This window comes from Dermacentor variabilis, chromosome 4 (genome assembly GCF_050947875.1).
Source record: "Dermacentor variabilis isolate Ectoservices chromosome 4, ASM5094787v1, whole genome shotgun sequence".
Lineage (NCBI taxonomy): Eukaryota > Metazoa > Arthropoda > Arachnida > Ixodida > Ixodidae > Dermacentor > Dermacentor variabilis.
In genome coordinates, this window is record NC_134571.1 from 69,657,254 (window position 1) to 69,676,271 (window position 19,018).

General features: G+C 47.6%; 1 protein-coding gene across 1 annotated transcript in view; it reads right to left on the reverse strand.

Annotated features, from left to right (window-relative positions):
* Positions 1-19,018, reverse strand: part of LOC142578229 (salivary peroxidase/catechol oxidase-like) — a 77,512-nt gene that overhangs the window by 57,178 nt on the left and 1,316 nt on the right. The window contains exons 2-4 of the mRNA XM_075687632.1: positions 12,271-12,474; positions 6,329-6,529; positions 2,551-2,768 (exon numbers count right to left, since the gene is read on the reverse strand). Coding sequence (XP_075543747.1) covers positions 2,551-2,768; positions 6,329-6,529; positions 12,271-12,474 — 623 coding nt within the window. The remainder of the gene's footprint in view (positions 1-2,550; positions 2,769-6,328; positions 6,530-12,270; positions 12,475-19,018) is intronic.

A 19,018-nucleotide genomic window follows, 5' to 3' on the forward strand; every position in this document is an offset into this window, starting at 1 on the left:
CAGCGTCTCATGCTCCGCCAACCAATCGAGCGCTGTCAACGCAGGACCGGAAACAGCTGGCTGCTTGCTGCACTTGACCTGTCACGCAACACTGAGCCAGGAAACGAAGCAGAAAGATGCAACGCTCTCCGTTTTGAACCCTGCTGCGCGAAGGCGAAGACCAGACTAGACTTTCAAGGGCCTCTGAATTACATTTCTTTTCCCTGCCCAATGCACATATGAGCGCTTGTCATAATTTTCACAGCTGCGAATTTTCTCATAGAGGCTGCAGCGGACAAAATTAAGTAGTAAGATTCAGAAACAGGTTCACTTTAGCCACCTGGTGTAAAGCAAGGTATGTGTACCTACAGGGTATTTAGATTGTTCATTTGATCTTACCGCTGCTACTTCAGCGGTTTGTTTTTTATTACGTTGCGTGCTTGCGTAGCTAGCGGCAGCGCTGGCGCAGGGCCGACGGTTTTTTCTTTTTCCTTCTTTTTTTTGATCTCGCTTTGCTTTCCTCAAGTTTCACTCGCAAACCCATTGAAAGAGCATCGCTCGAAGCGCCGTCCTTGTGTAGGCCATACGAGCACTGGCGGTGGCGTAGCCGCGTGGCCCATTTCCACGCCGCGGGAGCCTTAGGCGAATGCTTTCTTTGCATGCGGGGCTCTGTATTCGACCTGAGACGAGGTCGTTTCCCAGTCTGTCGGGCCACGAGGAAAGTGCGGACTACTCAGCATAAAACTTTGCGTGTAGTATAAGGGCGAATACACTGCCGCGCATGCGTATGCAAGCCGACTGTCCCCACTCGCGGCGCGAAAGGTGCTCGTATTTTGGAAATATTGTTTTAGAGTACAACTCTTAGGCGCCCATTCCTGGGTTTAGCGTCGGCGCCGCCGGCGTAACCGTGAAAACGCGCTCCTGCCACTGCTCGTGCGTTGAGATGTCCTCTATTGAGAGACAGTTACCGCGCTGCACTTAGACCCACCTTTCACCCCCCCCCCCCCCAATCAAGAATTTCTCTCTCATCATGCCAGCGCTCCCATACTGCCCCTCGCGCTCGTACCACTGCTCGCGGCTTCGTCGTCGTCTTGTTACACAGCTGGCTCCGATGCCACTCATCATGCCAGTGTTCTTATGATGCCCTTCCCTCTGCGAAGGCTCTGACGGCCCTAGCCCACTGCCAGTCGGTGCGGTGATTTTGGTCTCAAAGTCTTTGACTCAATATATCGCGAAATAAAAACATGCATGCAGCTGCGCTCAAATTTCGCATTAGGGAGTATCGTAATCGCCGGACATTTTCTTATTTTTATTTTACAGACTTGCAGGTTGACCGGTTTCTAGGTCGGTGCCAGGCCCTTTTTTTTTCTGCTAGGGTGCCGTAACATTTCGTTAATATATATGTCTGCTCATCAGTGCCCGCGCGACAATGTTCCCTAAAGAGTGGGCTAACAAAGGCTATACGGCCGCGGAGGAGTGGGTGAACTCCCTGTTTACTATCTCGCGAGGCAGCTTCCCGCACTTCAGGCACGCTGGTATCGTGACCTTATATTGCATCATAAAGCCTAAATTTTTTATTGGTCTTGTCGAAAATCATGTTCTTCTACTTCGTGTGCTGGAATTGTTACACTGGTATCGCTTGACTATATAGGAAGTTGACTGAGAAGCTGTGGAGAACGGCACTGCGGTCACAGCGGTGTAGTGTTATCGGTTCTCTGATCTGAGTCAGCACTCATGTGCGCAGACTGTGACGTCATGGAGCAGAAGGGATAAAAAGCGGCTGTCTAATAAACACGGGGCTTTTTGGATTCGTGGCTACATCGGAGTGGCGTCAGTCTTTTGCTTGCATCACCGCTCCAGCAGCGGACACGACAAGCGGGACTACCCGCATCGCACAGTGGGTCTCAGGATGCTTGGCTGCTATTGTTCGTTCTAAAAAGCAACGATCCAACTAGAGCAATGGTGTGCGACAGGCGAGAGACCCTCGTCAGTTTTCGTCTTCTAGGCCTCTGCATCGAACGCAGAGTAGCCTCGCTCTGTGTTCGTGTGTCTCAACAAAGGCGTTGCCTTTTGAACAATAACCACCAACCAACTAGCTCACCAATACATCCTGAATAAGTTTCACCCGAGTTCGCGAGAAGCGCAGCACATGAGCGATGCTCCTGCTTAATGAATCCTCTTGCAAATCACATAATGAATCTACGTCATCGTTGCGTAACTTCGTCATTGTAAACCGCTGTGTAACTGAATTAGCCCATTGTTTTTAGCTGGTTCTTTGTCACTTTGCTATCGCTGAGTGGCGCTAGAGAGACGAGCAAGAATGTATCCACTTCTGCCTAATGTGTACCGTGCTTTCTTCCGGGCTCGTTGTTTCTCTTTTCTCAGTCAACTCTACCGCAGTCTAGCAAATAAGGGGTAGGCGGAACCGTCCACGGCTGACGGCATAATAAGTTACGTCGTCAATCGTAGCTTACACACCACGATCACTTTCGGGTTCAAGTGCGTTGCACGCGATTACGCCGAAGTAAGCCAGATGGTTGTCAGGTAAATAACCAAGAAGGGGATGCGTACCGTCAGCGTAGGCGGGCGGCAGGTAGCGCACCATGGCCGACCGCACGGATCCCCACGACGGGTTCTCGAGGTTGTTGCACATTCCGGTGAGTGTGCGGTAGCGGCTGAGCTCGCACTTGACCGGCTTCAGGAAGGTTGGGCAGATGTCCTTCACCAGCGTCTTGGAGGTGTCGATCTGAGGCAGGCCGTACACGATGGCGTGGTACGACAGCGAGAACCTGCGACGATACGAGACGCGCGTTCACATCTCGCCGGGCGAATTCGGAGGCATCGCTGCATGGGCACGAGAATTTTCGCTTTTTGGGGGGATTGCTCTAGAAGGCATGGGCTGCAAGTTTGGTTCACAAGTGCACACGCGGACTACAGTACGATACTAAATGAAGTTCACTACGTTTCACGTGCTCATAGAGGTACAGGATCACAAAACCGCCACGATTTTCACTGCTTGTTTCACTGCCGAGTCTGGGAAGCATTTTGCGACATTCTTTCTAAACTCAGCAGTGAAGTAGATAGTGAGCGTCACGTGGCCTTGTGATGATGGACCTACATGAGCACGGAAAATTCTGTACACCTAATTTGCTATAGTGCTCCTACGAGGGCAGGGAGTCGTCGTCAACTTGAGCTTCTATAGCTTATTTAAAATTGTTTGATTTTGTGTGCCTTAGCTTTTATCTGGTTAAATGTTCGGGTTTGCTGACAATCGCTTTTTGTGATTAATAAAGTAATGTTAACAGATGGTTTAATGCGAACACTTAGTCGGATTGTCTATATAAGCAGAGTTCTCATGCATGCCGGAACGTCGTTGTCCCAGATAGTGCCTCTACAGGTATATAGAAGGCGCGATGACGAAGGTAGATAACAGATTTATGTACAGGGCGATCGTTTTTAAGTTTTATGGAATTCTTTAAATATCGCCAGTGGCAGATAGCATAATTATTGTCCTTGAGTTGGATTGCTCAAAGAGGCGGACATTACCAGTACGAGAAATGGAAACACGGATACAATTTATTAACAAGAATTCACGAACTAACTTGTTAATTAATTGCTTTACGGCACATGTTGCAATTTAAGAATTCTAGCCAGTGAGCTTGAAAGACGTATACACTTGAAATGAATTTCCAGGATGATAGCAGCTTCGAGGCATTATTTTCCAAACTATGGAACGAAACATATGAGCGTTCCAGTGTGTTTCGTACATAAAAGAGCGTTTTGTTAAAAACGTAAGTGGAACAACAGTGCATATCCTTACGGCACGTTTGACGGCGCATATCTCCAAACAGGTGTCATTCTGGAAATTCATTCCAAGTGGATACACCTTGCAAGCTCACCGGCTACAATTCGTAAATTGCAATGTGTGCCGCAAATTATTTAATTCAAAACATAATTAGTGATTTTTTGTTAATCAGTTGAATATGTGTTTCGATTTATTGTGCGAGTAATGTCCGCGTATCTAAATAATTCAGCTCAAGGAGCAGAATTATGTTACGTGGAACAGGCTATATTTAAAACTTCCATAAAACTTAAAAATGGTCACCCTGTATATTTCGCCCTAAAACTAAACAGGTGTCCTCGCCACCTAACCGGTTAGCACGCCGTTCAGTGGAGCAGTGTGTTTTTATTTGCATATACGCAAATAAGGTAGTATTGTACATTTGTCGACATAGGCATGCATAATCATTGCTTACCGTCCCAATTTGCTTTTTACCGGGTAGGTTGTGTAGACATGGACGAGGATGCGAGCAAGGACACAATTGTCGTTCATCTCTAAAGCTATTGGGCGTTACTAACTAACTCGGCCAAACTTATACCTTGATCCGAGTAGAGGGCTTCGTACAGTGAAAGCCATGTACGCTGCATGCTCCTGCATTTCTGCAAGCCCATGTCGATGTCGACAGAAAAATCTTATCGAGCTAACATCAGATGCACAGAATACGAGTAGTGGGTGTATAAACGGTTTGAGGTCGCCGTAGAGCTTTGAGTCTGTGCCTTTTAGAGGTCGGCAGGCTTTAAAATCGCTCCCAGCTGATAAAATGAGCGGTGCTGAATGCGGCCAGCTGACGTCGAAATAAGTTCTAGGCCACAGAGAACGGGTTCCGTACCGACAACACCTTACGTCAGGTCAGGTCTGTTGTGTGTATCAAGTGTGTTGAGTATTATGGTGCAATAGTTTGATTAATGGGCGCAAGAAGAAGCGGAAGCTACACCGTGTCGCAGTAAAGTTTCAATATCGATAGAAACCTTGCTACTACGCTGTTTTCTTCTTTAAAAGAAATGTCTCCTGACTATCATCGCTGATTTGATGGTGTTCTCAGCCTTTTCTATCGCTATGCGCGCCCTTCCTTTCTTGATTTCCTTGCATATTACAAGTTATTTGCAGGTGAAGCACTAGCAGGTGTACGTGCTAGAACTCTTGAAATGTATTATGTCAATAAGAGATGAGTGTGTTTTAGGCTCTGCTTTCTCTAATTTCTTGCCGAAGTTGGATCTCAATCATCACCTTTGCTTCACTTCCGGGATTACATTTATGATAATCGCTGGTTGCGAAAAAAAAAAAAAACATGGTCGCTTTCTTTTTTTCTTTCTTTCTTTTTCTTTCATTAAACAAAAGGTTGACGTCGAAGGTAAGAAAACTGGCGCCATAAGAAGTAAGTATCCTTGGTGGTATTTATTCATTATTTCCTTTTATTATAGCATTTTGCTACTTGAAATAACTAATTTGAAGGACACAGTATCACACAGCTTGAATGAATTCAGGTTGTGCGCTCGAAAATGGGAACTCTGTTTCAATAATCAGTATGTAACATGACGGATAATTCAATAGTTCACATCAGTGCTACACACATACAGGTAAGCAAAATAAATTTCAAATGTTCTCCATGGTAGCTCTTGTCAAATCGTTACCATCGTGAGTTAACGAGGACTTGACGCGAATGCAGCTACCAGAGTACCATTTTTCCTTATCTGAGAAACCCATGCCTGTACTTCTTGTACTGCACTGCCACACTACGTGATAGTTGTTACGTAACAGACTGCTAAGAGAGAAAAAAAAAAGAGGCAGAAGGATACACAGAATATGCCTGCGTTCCCGTCGTCTCGCGCTTTTCTTAAGCATGTAGCTAAGCCATATTGCGCCTCAGGAGCTACTGCGGGGCACGCTTTGTTATTTATTATTTCAGAGTCTGAAAGAAAAATAAGCGCACAGTTCACTGTGTTCAACCGATATTGACAAATTTAAGATTATTTGTGCACATGTCCGTCGGCTTCTTTTCCGTGAAAAGTTACTGTAGCAGCACAAATTCTTTCACTGACTACACATTCCTACCAACTTGTATATATATCTTTTTAAATTGGCAAATGTGACACGGGCCCCTGCAAGTGCGCTCACTATAAACTTTCATTAATAGGGCCACTTCCCTATTTTAAGAAAGCTCACATCCAACCATCGGTTCCTTCATTTCGACCATGAGTTTTTTTTCGATACCACTATACCAGCTCAAGTTTCCTACTTCAACTAAGAACAGTTAGAGTGGGCTATAGACGACGTTATTTTAGATTGACAGGGCACCGCCAGCTTGGGCTGTTACGCGAACAATTTTTCAGTTTTGGGAGCAGTGACCTCAAACTAACATGGCCACGCAGAACCGAATGCATCTGCACAACCATTATCATGCATACGAGTCAACTGTAGGGTCGTGCATTTGCTTCGATGGCCGGCACTCGAGCGCTTCCTCAAGATAATGTACATGTGGAGAGCGGGTCACATGTGGTGTGCACTCACTTCTGAGCGAGTATCCTGGAGGCATCGAGGACGATCTCGGAGGGCACGGTCACGTGCTCAGGCGTCGGCGTGTCGGAGGAGAGCTCGTAGATCTCGTTCGGCACGCTCTCGCCGAACTTGGTCTTGGCTTCGAGCAGCGCCTGGTTCACGTCGTCGTACGTGATGCACTGCTGGCCCTCGGTCAGCGTCACCGCTTTCAGCCTGGACAAAAGGATGCAAAAAGGTGAATCTGGACGGCACGTCGAGTTGCACATACTGGGGATTCTACATCGAAACGTCTTCCCATTTTAAACGCGCCTCGTTTTTACTGTGGCGCGCATCTCGTTTTATTGCTACTGCAGGCAATCTGAACTCGGTATGGCCGCCCGTCACGTCGAGGACCGTATTCAAAAAGCATTCGTCCATGGTAAACTTTTGTCACTGTCCGACCGCCTTCGCTAATATTGTGTTCGCTAGCACAATTTCTCTGCGCAGCTCTTTAAGCCCCCGATAAAAAGGTCATTCCGGGCTACAAAGCGTGATTGAAGTCGTATGAGTTCTTAGAAGTTCCTCTCTAAACGCGTTTTTACTTTTAAACGTCACTTGGGGCCGTTTTCTGGTCTCACAACCTTTACGAAACACCGGCGTCTGAACATAATATATCGTAAAAAGAAAGAAAAAAATAACTGGAGAGTAAACACTTGGCTAAACCAAAATGATGAAAGCAAACAGGAGCTCTTTGTTGCTACATACATCGTAAAAATACATAAGAATGATGCATGAGTCAAAGTTCCCACTACTCAAGTGCCACATTTGGGAGCGCACTTTTTTTCTCAAATAGGTTATCCGCAGGTGATTCAACATTACGATGATTCGTCTCACCCACCGTCCCACTTTTCCGTGTGAATACGGAGCGCGGTGCCTTGCATGCGCTCGCCTCCTTATAGCACGAGCGTGCATGTTCGTGACTTAAGTGCCATGTGTCGTCATACTTATAGGAAATGCATGAGGATGAGGAGGAAGGTGGTGTTACGTGCATAGCTTGCAACGAAAAGAAATTCGGCAAAGCAAGGTGACCAAGGGTTACCGCCGTGCCCACAGTAATACGGGGCTGACTCTTGGCAAGTCGCGTGTTTCTATGCGGGGGCATGCATGGGCGGCTTATGGCAGCGCACGTGACGTTCTAAATATGCACCCCGAGATCACGACGCGACCCCTTCGGGTTGCTCCGAAAAGCTGGAGTGCTCGCGACCGTTACCGTTGGTGGTGCGTATTAGCTTGTTTATTTGCCTCCTTTGCACACATTTGTAGTTCTCGCTCTGTCCTCTCCGTCGGGGCCGTGGTGCCCTCTCTTGCACTTCTTGAGGTCACCGCACAGCCGATGCCGGCCGTTGCGAGATCGATGACGCAATACCAAGCCTGTTGTGGTAGTCACTGTAAAGGCGTGGCGTGGGGAGTATGCTGTAGTTTGCTTCGCCGCCCACTTGACTCTGTCTATAAACTGTGACGGTAAACTATCATCCCACGAAAGTGCTTTATCTCTGTTTGTATTTTGTCCTGCTTTCCTTGTTCTTTGTTTACGCATGCAAATGCGTGTTGATGCTCCTGAGCATGCTTCGCGCATTGTACGATACTTGAGCTTGTTTTGCGGATGTGTGAAGGATAATTGAGAGCAGATGTTTGAGAGCGCTAACAGTGCTGCATTTGTTACGCACTAGCGGGGGCTCGTGTTTCAGTATTGCTTGGGGGGTCATTCAATACCACGAGGCGATTTGCAACGGCGAATTCAGCTAGTCGGATTCCCCGCGCATCTTCCGTGCAGGGACCCCATACCGGGTGCTTTGCATTGAAGTCGCCTGCTACGACCACGTTAGATGTTCGCGTCTTCGCCATCGCCTCCTCGATAGGCTGCAATGTATCGTCTATTGACCGGTGCGGCTCGAAAAAGTAATGCGTGTAAGCTAAACATTCAAGCTCATTTCATAATAATGGCAGGGTTTAAGGGCGCATATCTGCCTGAAGCGGTCAACTGCTGCATGTGGCTGCCAATTTCATTTGATCTCAGCCACACAGCGTTCGAAAAATCGCAATATCTGGAACATAGCTTTAGACGGAAAGTGCATCTAGTTCTGGAAGGTGGTCAGTCAGGATCTCGAACGTGCAGCCGCTCAGACACCGTCGCAGTGCGGCCAGAGACATAATGCAAAGGGCTCGTTTCCTTCGTCAAGCGTTCCCTTTGCGCACTCCTCTTATTAAGTTGCTGCCACATTTTGTGTCAAGACCTTGGTGGGCTCGCGAAGGCATGATTAAACCGAGCGCGCTCAGTGAGCAAATTAAGCATTCGTCGCGACTAAAGTGTAACCGGCCGCCGCTATATATCATAAGCGCCCGTACACCGAGTTGCAAGCACCCCTGCGCTTTTCGAAGGGCTAATTGATTATGTAGGCTATACCGGACGGCGAGCCGACAGTACTCCGATGCCGCCTAATGCAGGAGCCATAAACTATCTCTGTGGCGCATTGCACGGTCGCCCCGTGCGTTGTCACAAGTTGCGATCTTGCCACGCATTCCGGTGAACTGCGCGTGGGTCGCCTGTTGCAGCTACCGCATTGAGGCGGATTTATCCAGCCGGTGCTTACAGGCTTCCCAGCGCAGGTGCCTTTTCAATTGCCGCATTTACGAAAAGTAATATGTTACAGGAATATTGAATGCAAGGACTATTGAGAGTCGCGAGTGGTGTCACCTATGGATGGATTTATCGCGTTCCTGCGCAACTAGTTATTTCAACAGAAAGACAAGTTACGCATAAGCTAGTTGTCCGCTTCGGCAAAATTGAAGAGAGACAGAGACAAAATAAAAGGGTAAAGGGAAGCCAGTCACAGTAAGCATGTGAGAATGAATCTAAATAAAAATGAACGGTATGCAGTGAAAGTGAGGAGCAGTAAATTAAAATAAACGACCTGCATGTCTTGCGATAATTGCGCAGCGCTTGCAGTATAGCACAACTGTGGCAACATATATTATGTAACCGCACGCTTATTTCGAAACTCTAACCATGTCCTCTATTCCGAAGTCCAGTTTTAGTTTTACGCCAGGAATACGATATATGCGCTTACATAGAGAGGGAATGTATGGGAAAAGCTAAATTTGCGTTTATACAAGACTCCGAACACCTTGCTCTGCTGGCCTTTCCCCAAATCTCCTTTTTTCCCAATAATTGAATGATTAAGTAATTGATTGCTTCATTAATTAGTTGATCGATTGAATGACTGCAAAGAAAACTTAGGAAATTAGCGCATACTTATTGCGTATGTTCTCAGTAAGCAGGCAGTGGCAGTTTGGTTGCCCTTCGCTGTGCGGTTCGTCTTCGTCGCGCTGTTATTTCACAATGACTGATTGATGGAGTAATTTGATAGTGTAGGAAATGTAGTTAGCGTGGCTTTTTCACAGCTGTTCGAGAAAGAACACTGTAACAGACGAAGACTAGAACAAAAAAGTGTATATATATATATATATATATATATATATATATATATATATATATATATATATTGTACTCCGCTTCCCAAAATCCATGCAACGCTAGCTGTGCTATAGCTGGAGAATATGTCAGCCCATCATGGACCGAATTCAATAAAAACGCTCATAATATCTGATCTGTTTGCGCCTTAGCAACCGCATATAGCATTTCGAGGTTAGCGAATTGGCACGGGCGCTGGCCAGCCGGGCACCACGAACAGCTCTTTTATAACTTCTTACTTGACAAGCACAAGCTGTGGCTCCCACAACACTGCGCCGTTTTGCAGAGGCATGCAGCAGACACCCACTCGGTAACGATGTCTGTGGCACACATCCTCCACGGAACCCTGCCAACACGGTTGCGCACCGCTATGCTCGGTCGCATTAAGTCATAGCGACGAAATCTTGCAATCGCCGCAGCTACTTCTTGCTGCTTCCGACGACGTTACAGCTTTTTCGCATGCCCGAGGCAGTGGTTGCGACGAGCTAGCTCCGTTGGTGACACCGCGGTAGCTGCAAAGCCGGCTATATATCTACAGCTTCGAGCACTGTTCCTCCGACTCTTAAGTAAAACGGCCTGCGTCACCGACCATTGCCAGGCGACGACCCGCCATGTCCACCTATGGCTCGATATATCATATTTATTTGATTGCCGTGCCGTTCAGTCGCCTTCGAGGCAACCCGGTAGCTCGCGTACAGCGCGAAGTGCACACCGTTCGCTCTTGGCTATATTGACAGAGTGCGCAAGAATGCGAAATAGCTCCTGTACCAAAGGAAACAGGCGCGTGTATGGAGGCACGCTTTGTGCGTGCTGTAGAGCGAGTTCGTTTTCACGTGGGCTAAGGGAAAGTAATTACTTTGTCGTGTCGGCGGCGCCTCAGTGATAGAGGCGGTTCTTGCCCGCGCGTGCTCTGGTCTTTTCGCGCTTGCAGAAAATTTATGCTGGCCGACTTCTGTGCCTTTTTTTTTTTTGTGCGCGGCAGCAGCCGCTTCTGGATAGCTGGGCATTCGTGACTAATCAGCTGCTCGGTGTCCATAGGTCCCGGGGTTGGCACTACCGTGATCGTAATTGACTACGCGAACTGGCAAAGGGAAAATAGGTCCCCTTAAATGAGCCACACTTCCTTGAGGCGGACACTGCGGCTTTCGAAAGTGCACCCACATTGCGAATGCGACCACTATACGTGAGTGCCGCTGTGTATTTAAGTGTAAGGTGAAGTATGGTTACAACCCTGCCCAGCGCGTGAGTTACTATAGCTCCTGCCCGACGCTCCCCGCTATGCATTCAATATAACCTGTGTTCGAATATAACTCTATCCTTTCACGGGGAATACCCCAAAGATGTGGTCACGTGGATATTATGTAATTTTATTGACTAATAATTTCGCGACGTATGAGCCGAGAATTCGAAGACTGCGTCGCCTTCGTTTTTCTCGTTTCCAAGCACATGAACCTTTGTCTCTCTGCAAAAGTGGCCTGTTTGCTATCTTAGAGGCGCAGACTGCCGTAATCACACGCGTTGCTGCCTGACTCTTTCACCTGGGTGGCACCAAAAGTGTACACTTGGCGCGCCTGTCGACCCGTGACTCTTTTCTTGTCAGAAGTTCGAGCTTCTTCTTAGTCTACCGGTCAAACTTAGCTTCAGATTTTCTTTTGCTGTGTAACAGCAAGCTAGCACAATGACAGCGACACGCAGATCATTCATCAACAAGCCTCTTGCTTCTAAACAAACATGCATATAGTTAAGGCGAGCGCCGAGCAGGTAAGTATAGCATTGCTATTCTTCTTCACTGTTCTTCGCTTTGAACAATAATGTTTGCTAACTTACTGAGTACTGGTTAGTCGACCATGCACGTGTATTAACCTTATCTTCAGATAAAATGCGCGCCATTAAAGTATGTCGGTTTCTTTCTTTCCGTTTTGGTTTTTTCTCGCCGCACGGAATACGAGGGCGCAGCACCGCGGCGTTTTCGTGTCTTCACGCTTTGCAGTTTGCCTATAGAACGGTGTGCAAGCGGCTTTAGTCCCGATACACGCTTAGGAGGCGCCATATTGGGCTGTATTAAGGATGTTCTTTTTGTCTTTTTTCTTTCTTTCAGTTTCACGAATGATAAGAGGGTGTCCAAACCCTTGCGGAATGCCTAGCCCGCCTAGTAACCAATCCCTGGTTATGCTTACCGACAACTAGTAATTAGAAAACTATGAAAAAGCGACCGCGTCAATATCTGATCAAGTCGGAGAAACAAGACTTTGATATGGCCTATAGCAGGACACATAGCATCTAGTCCCGTTTCTATTTTGTTTCTACGCGTGCCTCAAAAATCTCTAGAATGTCATCAAACGAAGAGTCCGCAGTTGTTTTCTGAAATTGTGAAAATTGCGAAAAAAAAAAGAAACGAAAAAAAAATTTGCGGGCTGGACCGCGTTATCCGCTATATACTCACTGGGGCACGAAATTGGACAGGTACTGTAGGCCGGCCGCCGACGCTAGCGAAGGCTTTTGTATGATGGCCGCATGTGGCTTGGTCGTCGTCACGATGAGCGCGCAGTCGGGGCCGTACTCGGGGTTGTACGGCGTCGGCCGCGAGTCCTCGAACACCAGTGTGCCGCCGATACAGAGCAGCGTGGTCGCTGTCATTATCATGTACCTGCGCAGAGGGGAGAGAGAGAGAGAGAGAACGCCGTCAGATGAATGGCGAAGTTCACTGCACGAGCATAGCTCGAACACAACGAAATGACAACGAGTGCCACATAAACGGCTGCCCAGTATCACTGGTAAGAAAAAAGCACGGCAGAAAAACGGAAAGAAGCGTGTAAAATAAACGAAGGCACTAATGAGTCATTAGCTAGAAATACACACGCAGGGTCTTCATTAAAGCTAACACTTGTGTGCAGCTAATCTTGCAGATAAGTGGCAGAGTCCATGGCCTTTCTGGGATGCAAGATATAGCAGTGCATTAATCGAGCAACTTTCGACAACAAGCTCGCGAAGTGGAATGCATATAAATGGCTGGCCGACAATTCGAAAACGAGAATGTAGGCAAAAGCGAGTGAACAGAACAACTCTGCAGTGATCTGCTGTTTACCCGTGTATACATCGGTCGTCGCATTGATCTCCATTGCAGAAGGGTAACCAACTACACCAACAAAGGGTAATGGGAAATCCTGGGCTAGTCTCTCAAGAAGGGCATTTCGCTAAAACTTTTCGTAAGAGCTGATTCCATACGATGGCCGGCCAGCGGTGAACATCATTTACGAACTAGAAGTTTTGCGAATATGGCATTTGATGCGTTGCCAGACAGAAATATTAGATAAGGGTAAATCTAATGCATGAGAGTAAATGGACATTGTAAATAATACACACTATAATTTTCCCTAACCAGGCGGGATTCCGCTAGACCCTCTACTTCGTAACCATATACTTTGTAATGGCTTGTAACGATAGCCGTGCATCCATTCTGTTTATTGCCGCTAGATAGTATACGTAAAGAAAGGATGTCATGTCGACAAGGAGGAAAAGAAGTCTGCTTGAAGCCTATAAGAAGAAAGTATACAGACTGTATAGTTTGATTTTTGTAAAGATCCTTCGGCTATCTCTGCAATTCTTTTCTTGTAAAGGCATTCAAGAACATTGGCTTCTAAGCTAGCGACTACGCGAACTAAGGTCCGTACAACGATGCACTTAATAGTTTTAAAGAAATCTCAATGTTCTACGCACGTTGCGCATTTTTAAAAAAAAATTCTCGTGTGCAGCGCTGCTACGAGTGATTTTTGCGCCATAAGAATTCCTCTCTGATGGGCTACGACGCGTCAAGAGCTTTAAAGTGTCTTTTTCAGATCTCCACCCAGGTCTTCTCCGATATTCAGGCCGGCGAGGAAGGTGCTTACGCTTCTGAAAACCCATTTGCTGGGCAGACAGGTTGTCGATTGCCTCTGGGCTGTGCGCCTGATTGCTCTTTTCAATTTGAGGCCACTGAAGCTTGACGGGGCCGCCATCGCGCGTGGTGGTTTGCGTGCGAAGTGAAAACGGAGCAGAACAGAACAGAGAAAAGATGTATGGATTTATTCATATTATGTACAGGACGCTGGTGCTACGTCTGCTGTAAGACGCGTTGAAAGGCTGCATCTGCTCCTTAAGCTTTGTTTATATTGGAATAGAGCGGACAGCGAAGGTATGATACAGCTTTTCCAGGGTAATTAACAAACGTGTAAATTGACTGGAGACTGCCAAAGTCCCTGCTTACGTCGATTATTCGGCGCCAACATACGACTAGAAGCATTAATAATTGCTCGCTCTCTCTCCACTACGCGCAACTATGGCTTTTTTTACAATGCAATGTCACGAGATATTCTTTTAAGATATTGTGTGGTATTCGAAGACATAAATGGTGGGCGATATTGCCGCAAAACCAACAACCACCGTGAAAGCTATTAAAAGGTGTTCAGCGTAAGTGCTAGCGCAGTATAATGCTGCTGTGGAATAGTATATCCTGTTATGTTGTGCCGCGCCCCGAACAAGCAGCAGTTGCGTACGCAATCACGTCAAATGCAACAACGTCGTGACTCCAATACGCGACAAGAGCCTTAAAGTAAGGCAAGACAAAGCGTGCTGGCCGAACAACAAAAGCGCAGCCGTATCGAGTAGAGAAACAACAAGAGGCACGTCGCTGTGCTTCCGGAGCGAAAAACGCTTACTCCATTCATTCAAATGCTCGCGTCTCCGCTGTTTCGACTGTGTATCTCCTTTGCCTCATTGTCTAAAAAGAAAGACACGAAAGAGGAGGTCGACACGACCACGCAGACCGGACGCGATCAAACATTGAGGCAAAGAGATGGTGTCGCGCTGTCGGGACAGAGAGCGAGATGAGTCGTGTCGTCGGTCGTGGCGCTTCACCGGCAGCCAACCCAGCAGCGCACACACGCTAGCTGCTACACGCGCGGAGAGAACGGACGAGCAAACAAACAAACGAGACCGAAGACAGCAAAGTGCCCCTCATCTGACGTCCCATTCTCGCCGGTCGTCAGCGCACGAGCAGTGCGAAAGCAAGGAGCCGCACAAGCGACGCGCACCCGTGCAGCGAGTGTTACGGAACGTTCAGGCAGTGTTGCACGCACTCGTAGCTCCGCAGCAAAGCGCGCGCGCGCGTTCGGAGGTGAAGCGCCCTGCATCCGACAGTGGCTGACAAGACGGTAAAAAACGTATTTATCGACCACACGCTGGGCGACCTCGCAGAGTTGACCCCGCTGACGTGGCGGCGAGCGCATTACACGCTCGTTACGGCCGGCCAGCCGCCCATCTCCTCTACAGCTGACGTCTCGGGGCCGCCGGACGTTGCTGGCAAGGTCCCGCTGAGCGCGAGCAGAAGGGGCAGCTGTCCGCTGTCTATTTTCGTCTCAATTTCACTTTCTAGCCAACGTTTGTGTCCGCACGTTGCCTAATAAACGCGCGGATGTTCGCGAAGGCAGTCGCCAAAAGTACTGTCATGCTTCCTGGCCGCCCTTTTCACATTTGGATGTACAGGTAGTTCGTTCACCTATGAGTGTCCTTCGCGGATAGTTGAGATTTCGTTATTGTTTCTTGCTTTTTTTGCTTTATACTTTTTGTTTAAAACTGAGGTGGTACGCAACTTGGCACTGGGTATTAAAATATTAACAAAGAACACTTTGTACGTTGAGCCGTCCGTAAGAACAAGCGCTGGCCAAAAGTGATAGTAGCGATTTATTCAGCAAGGAGGCTTGCCAGTGAGAAACAGTTCACGGGAATGAAAACCTGCGTTAGTGCAGCGCCTAGTTTTCTTTGTTCGTGTGATGTCGATGGCTGGCTTGCTTTACTTCGGCAAATCTTATCATGGCCATATGTTCGTATTTCTGTTCGGTACAATTATCCGTTTCTATGTTTGCTTTAATTTACCACCACTTGTTCAAGCGTAATATACACTTGAAACCATGGTTCCCTTCTAATACGCCGGTGAATATAATCTGTTACCAATGAAAATGTGATATTGGCGCACTGTCAACCCCTTCTGTCCTACGACACAGCGTTGAATAGAAAAATTGCTCATCTTTAATTACGACCTCTTCATTTTTGTTAATGCTTGCTATAATCTGGCTGCAACTAGTAAGTAAGGGATGTGGTCGAAACAAGGACACTAGTACGGCTCAAGAGGCCTCCAATCTCGTTACAAGCCGGTAAAACGCCTCTCTCTCCATACCGTTGATGAGGCTTCTTCCATTACACAAAAGTACTGCAGTGAAGAAACCGCTGCGGCAATCATTAATACATTTGGAAATTTTCCGTGCGGAAGCGGCCTACATTCGTTGTTTGCTGTGTAAAGCAAAAATGATCCATTATGAAGGCAGCCTTGTATAAGCGAGAATAATCCCGACTATTCGGAAGACCTGGTAGAAGGCAGAAACTCTGAGTCGTATACGCCATACGTTTTCGAGACAGCACAAACATCGCTTTTTAACCCATTCCTTCTCCAACTAATTACAAATGAATACTGCAGTGAAACAGCGCATTGACCAATCAGTGCGAGCGTGACGACTCCTTTTACGTGCTTTCCCAACTTCGCAACTTCGCACCGGATCTCGTACTCTCACCTTTCGATATGCACTCACGTTTCACCTGCGTCTCCTCACTTCCGCTCCAATACACTTTCCATGTTGAAGTTCATGGATCTTAAAACGTGAGAAGTTTGAACAAACAACAACTGGAATGTTGGAGTGAAGAGGAACAAAGAATTTATCGTTTCTCTTGCAAATAAACAAAGAACAAGATAACCTTGATTAAGATAGAGCGCCTGGGACCCCCTCAGGAAACAAAGGCTGGAGCACCAATTGAAATTCATTCAACCCGCCAGCCGCGCGTACCGTTTCACCTTCGCTCTCGGCGCATTAAACGTGCCGCCCCAAGATAGCGCTAGCGCAGCCGGGGAGACAATGTCCGAGGTTGCAATTATGCGCGAACGTACGCGAGCACGGGAACGTGAACTTCTCACGCGACAAAGTGCATACCAGGCTCAGCGTGGTAGATACATCTGTTTAAACACGGCAACGCAAATTGCGCGCCGTCGCTGCCGCGGGACGGCGAGTGGACCAGAGGCACTTTAGCAATTCCGTGCAACCGACCGACTGACCAAGCAGACTCACGTTTACACTCGGCAACGCAAACTGCTTCCCAACTGCATAGCCAAGAGCGCTGTGAAACCGCTTTAATTGCGACCCACTCTTTACACCAGTGCGATGCTGGGGCGCGAGGATTTTGCGCACGGGAGTAAGATAACACAACGACCCAGGTAAGCAGAGGGAGGGGGAGGTCGAGAGGCAGCATCGTCGAAAAAAGCAACAACAACAACAGGCACGTTGTTAGGAGTGTTAAGATTCAGTGGCGTAAAGCAAAAGAGAGAGAGAGAAAGGGGTATCTGTTTTGGCTTCCGAAGCGAAAGCGCAGCGAGAGAAAGTGGTTGGTTGTGTGAGGAAACGGGACGACAAACGAGTTCTCAGCGGGGACAAACGTGCACGCACCACTAGAGCGGTAGCTGCGTCGGCAGCAGCAGCGGAGAGTGAGAGGCCGCTTCCGGCAGCTCCGAATTCTCTCGCTGGCTGCAAAGAAACCAGCCCATTCCCATTGAATTTTGCCATTAGGTAAATGGGCGCGAGCCACTTGTCTCGCCGGCTGCACATCTCCTGTGGAGCTCTCCTCTTCATCACTTGTCCACGCGTGCGCCTTGTGGCCTTTGAGTTGCGCGCATCCGTCTGCTAGCTATTGTATAGAATCCCAAAGCGGCCCGAGTTAGCTTTTGAAGAAGCGCAACTCGTTGCCGTTTTAGAACCGCCAACGTTTTTCAAAGAACACGATCGAAAAGCTGCGCCGGCACGACTGTGCTTTTTACTGGCCGTCCATCTTTCTCTCTTTATTTTTTTCTTTTCTTTCGTCTGGATTCGCAATCCGGGCTCCGTGCTTTCGCTTTTAGTGTCTGCGCTTTCTTTTTTTGAATGGATATCAGTGGCCAGAAAAAGAATAGCAGCTGAGTGACCCAAAGCGGGCCAAGTCTTTATGCATTGGTATTACGACTACACGCTCTCCAGAGGAAGTAGACGGGGAGGGAGTGGGGCGATGAGAGTTACGTTGCCTACCCATACATGCTGCCGTTGTTCATACTCAACCTTTCTCTCTTATGTATCCGAGTGGCGTATGCGAAATGAAATCAGCAGCTGCGAAAAGGCAAGGTGCTCCGTGGCATTCTCATAAAAGCCGAAAGTGTTCTTCCGCATAACGATAGTACTCAGCAGAATACCTGAAGAGGTAAATCTGTGCAACGTTGCCTCTCGGGTTATGAAGCTCCACTCATAACTTCGTTGTGCAAGAGAAGTCCACAGTTAGGAATAGATAAATTAGACGGCCGCCCACCAAGAGGAAAATTCAGGGACGTAGATAACCAACCTGCATAGTTAAGGCGCGTATCGGGTGGCTTTCACATCGTGTGGCCGCGCCTTAAAATAGGCAGTGACGAACTGTGTTTCTGGATTACCTCAGCGTTCCTAAATGTTTCACAGTTTCAGTGTGAAAAATTCCTACGTACACGCGGCCGAAGTTGAGTTTGCTTTGAACACATAGTTCCTAATCCATCACAACCAAGCAAACTTAGGAATATTACCGTCTTGGGGATTCTAGAAAAATAGCATTTTAGGGAAGGTGTTTGTAAGCAAGTCGCGGGCAAAGCGCTTCAAGGCATTTTATGTCCCTGAGTGACCACGCACTGGAAGGCACATATATGGGCGTTCTTGCCGCTCAATCAACGCAAAACTTAAATAAAAACTACGCTGGGAACGTGAGCTCCTTGCTCTAGAGTGACATAACAAGTTCAGTGGCCGAAGAAGCAGCCCTTCTCAAGAAAACTATGCTTTATTGCGCGGTTCATGCAAGGTCGACAGGAACACGCAAACAGAGTAATGAATGACTGACGGTATCTGTGGAGGCCCACTTAATAGTTGTAAAGTCATGTGAGGAAGGCACAACTCAGACCCTCGAAAGAATAAAGCCTCAGTGAAAAAGGAACGCGAACAAAGAAGAGAGAGAGAGAGGAGAGTTCAGGAAAGGCAGGGATGTTAACCAGTCAATAGTCTGGTTGGCTACCCTACACTGGGGGATGGGAGAAGGGGAAGAGAAAGAAGGGAGAGAGAAGGTGT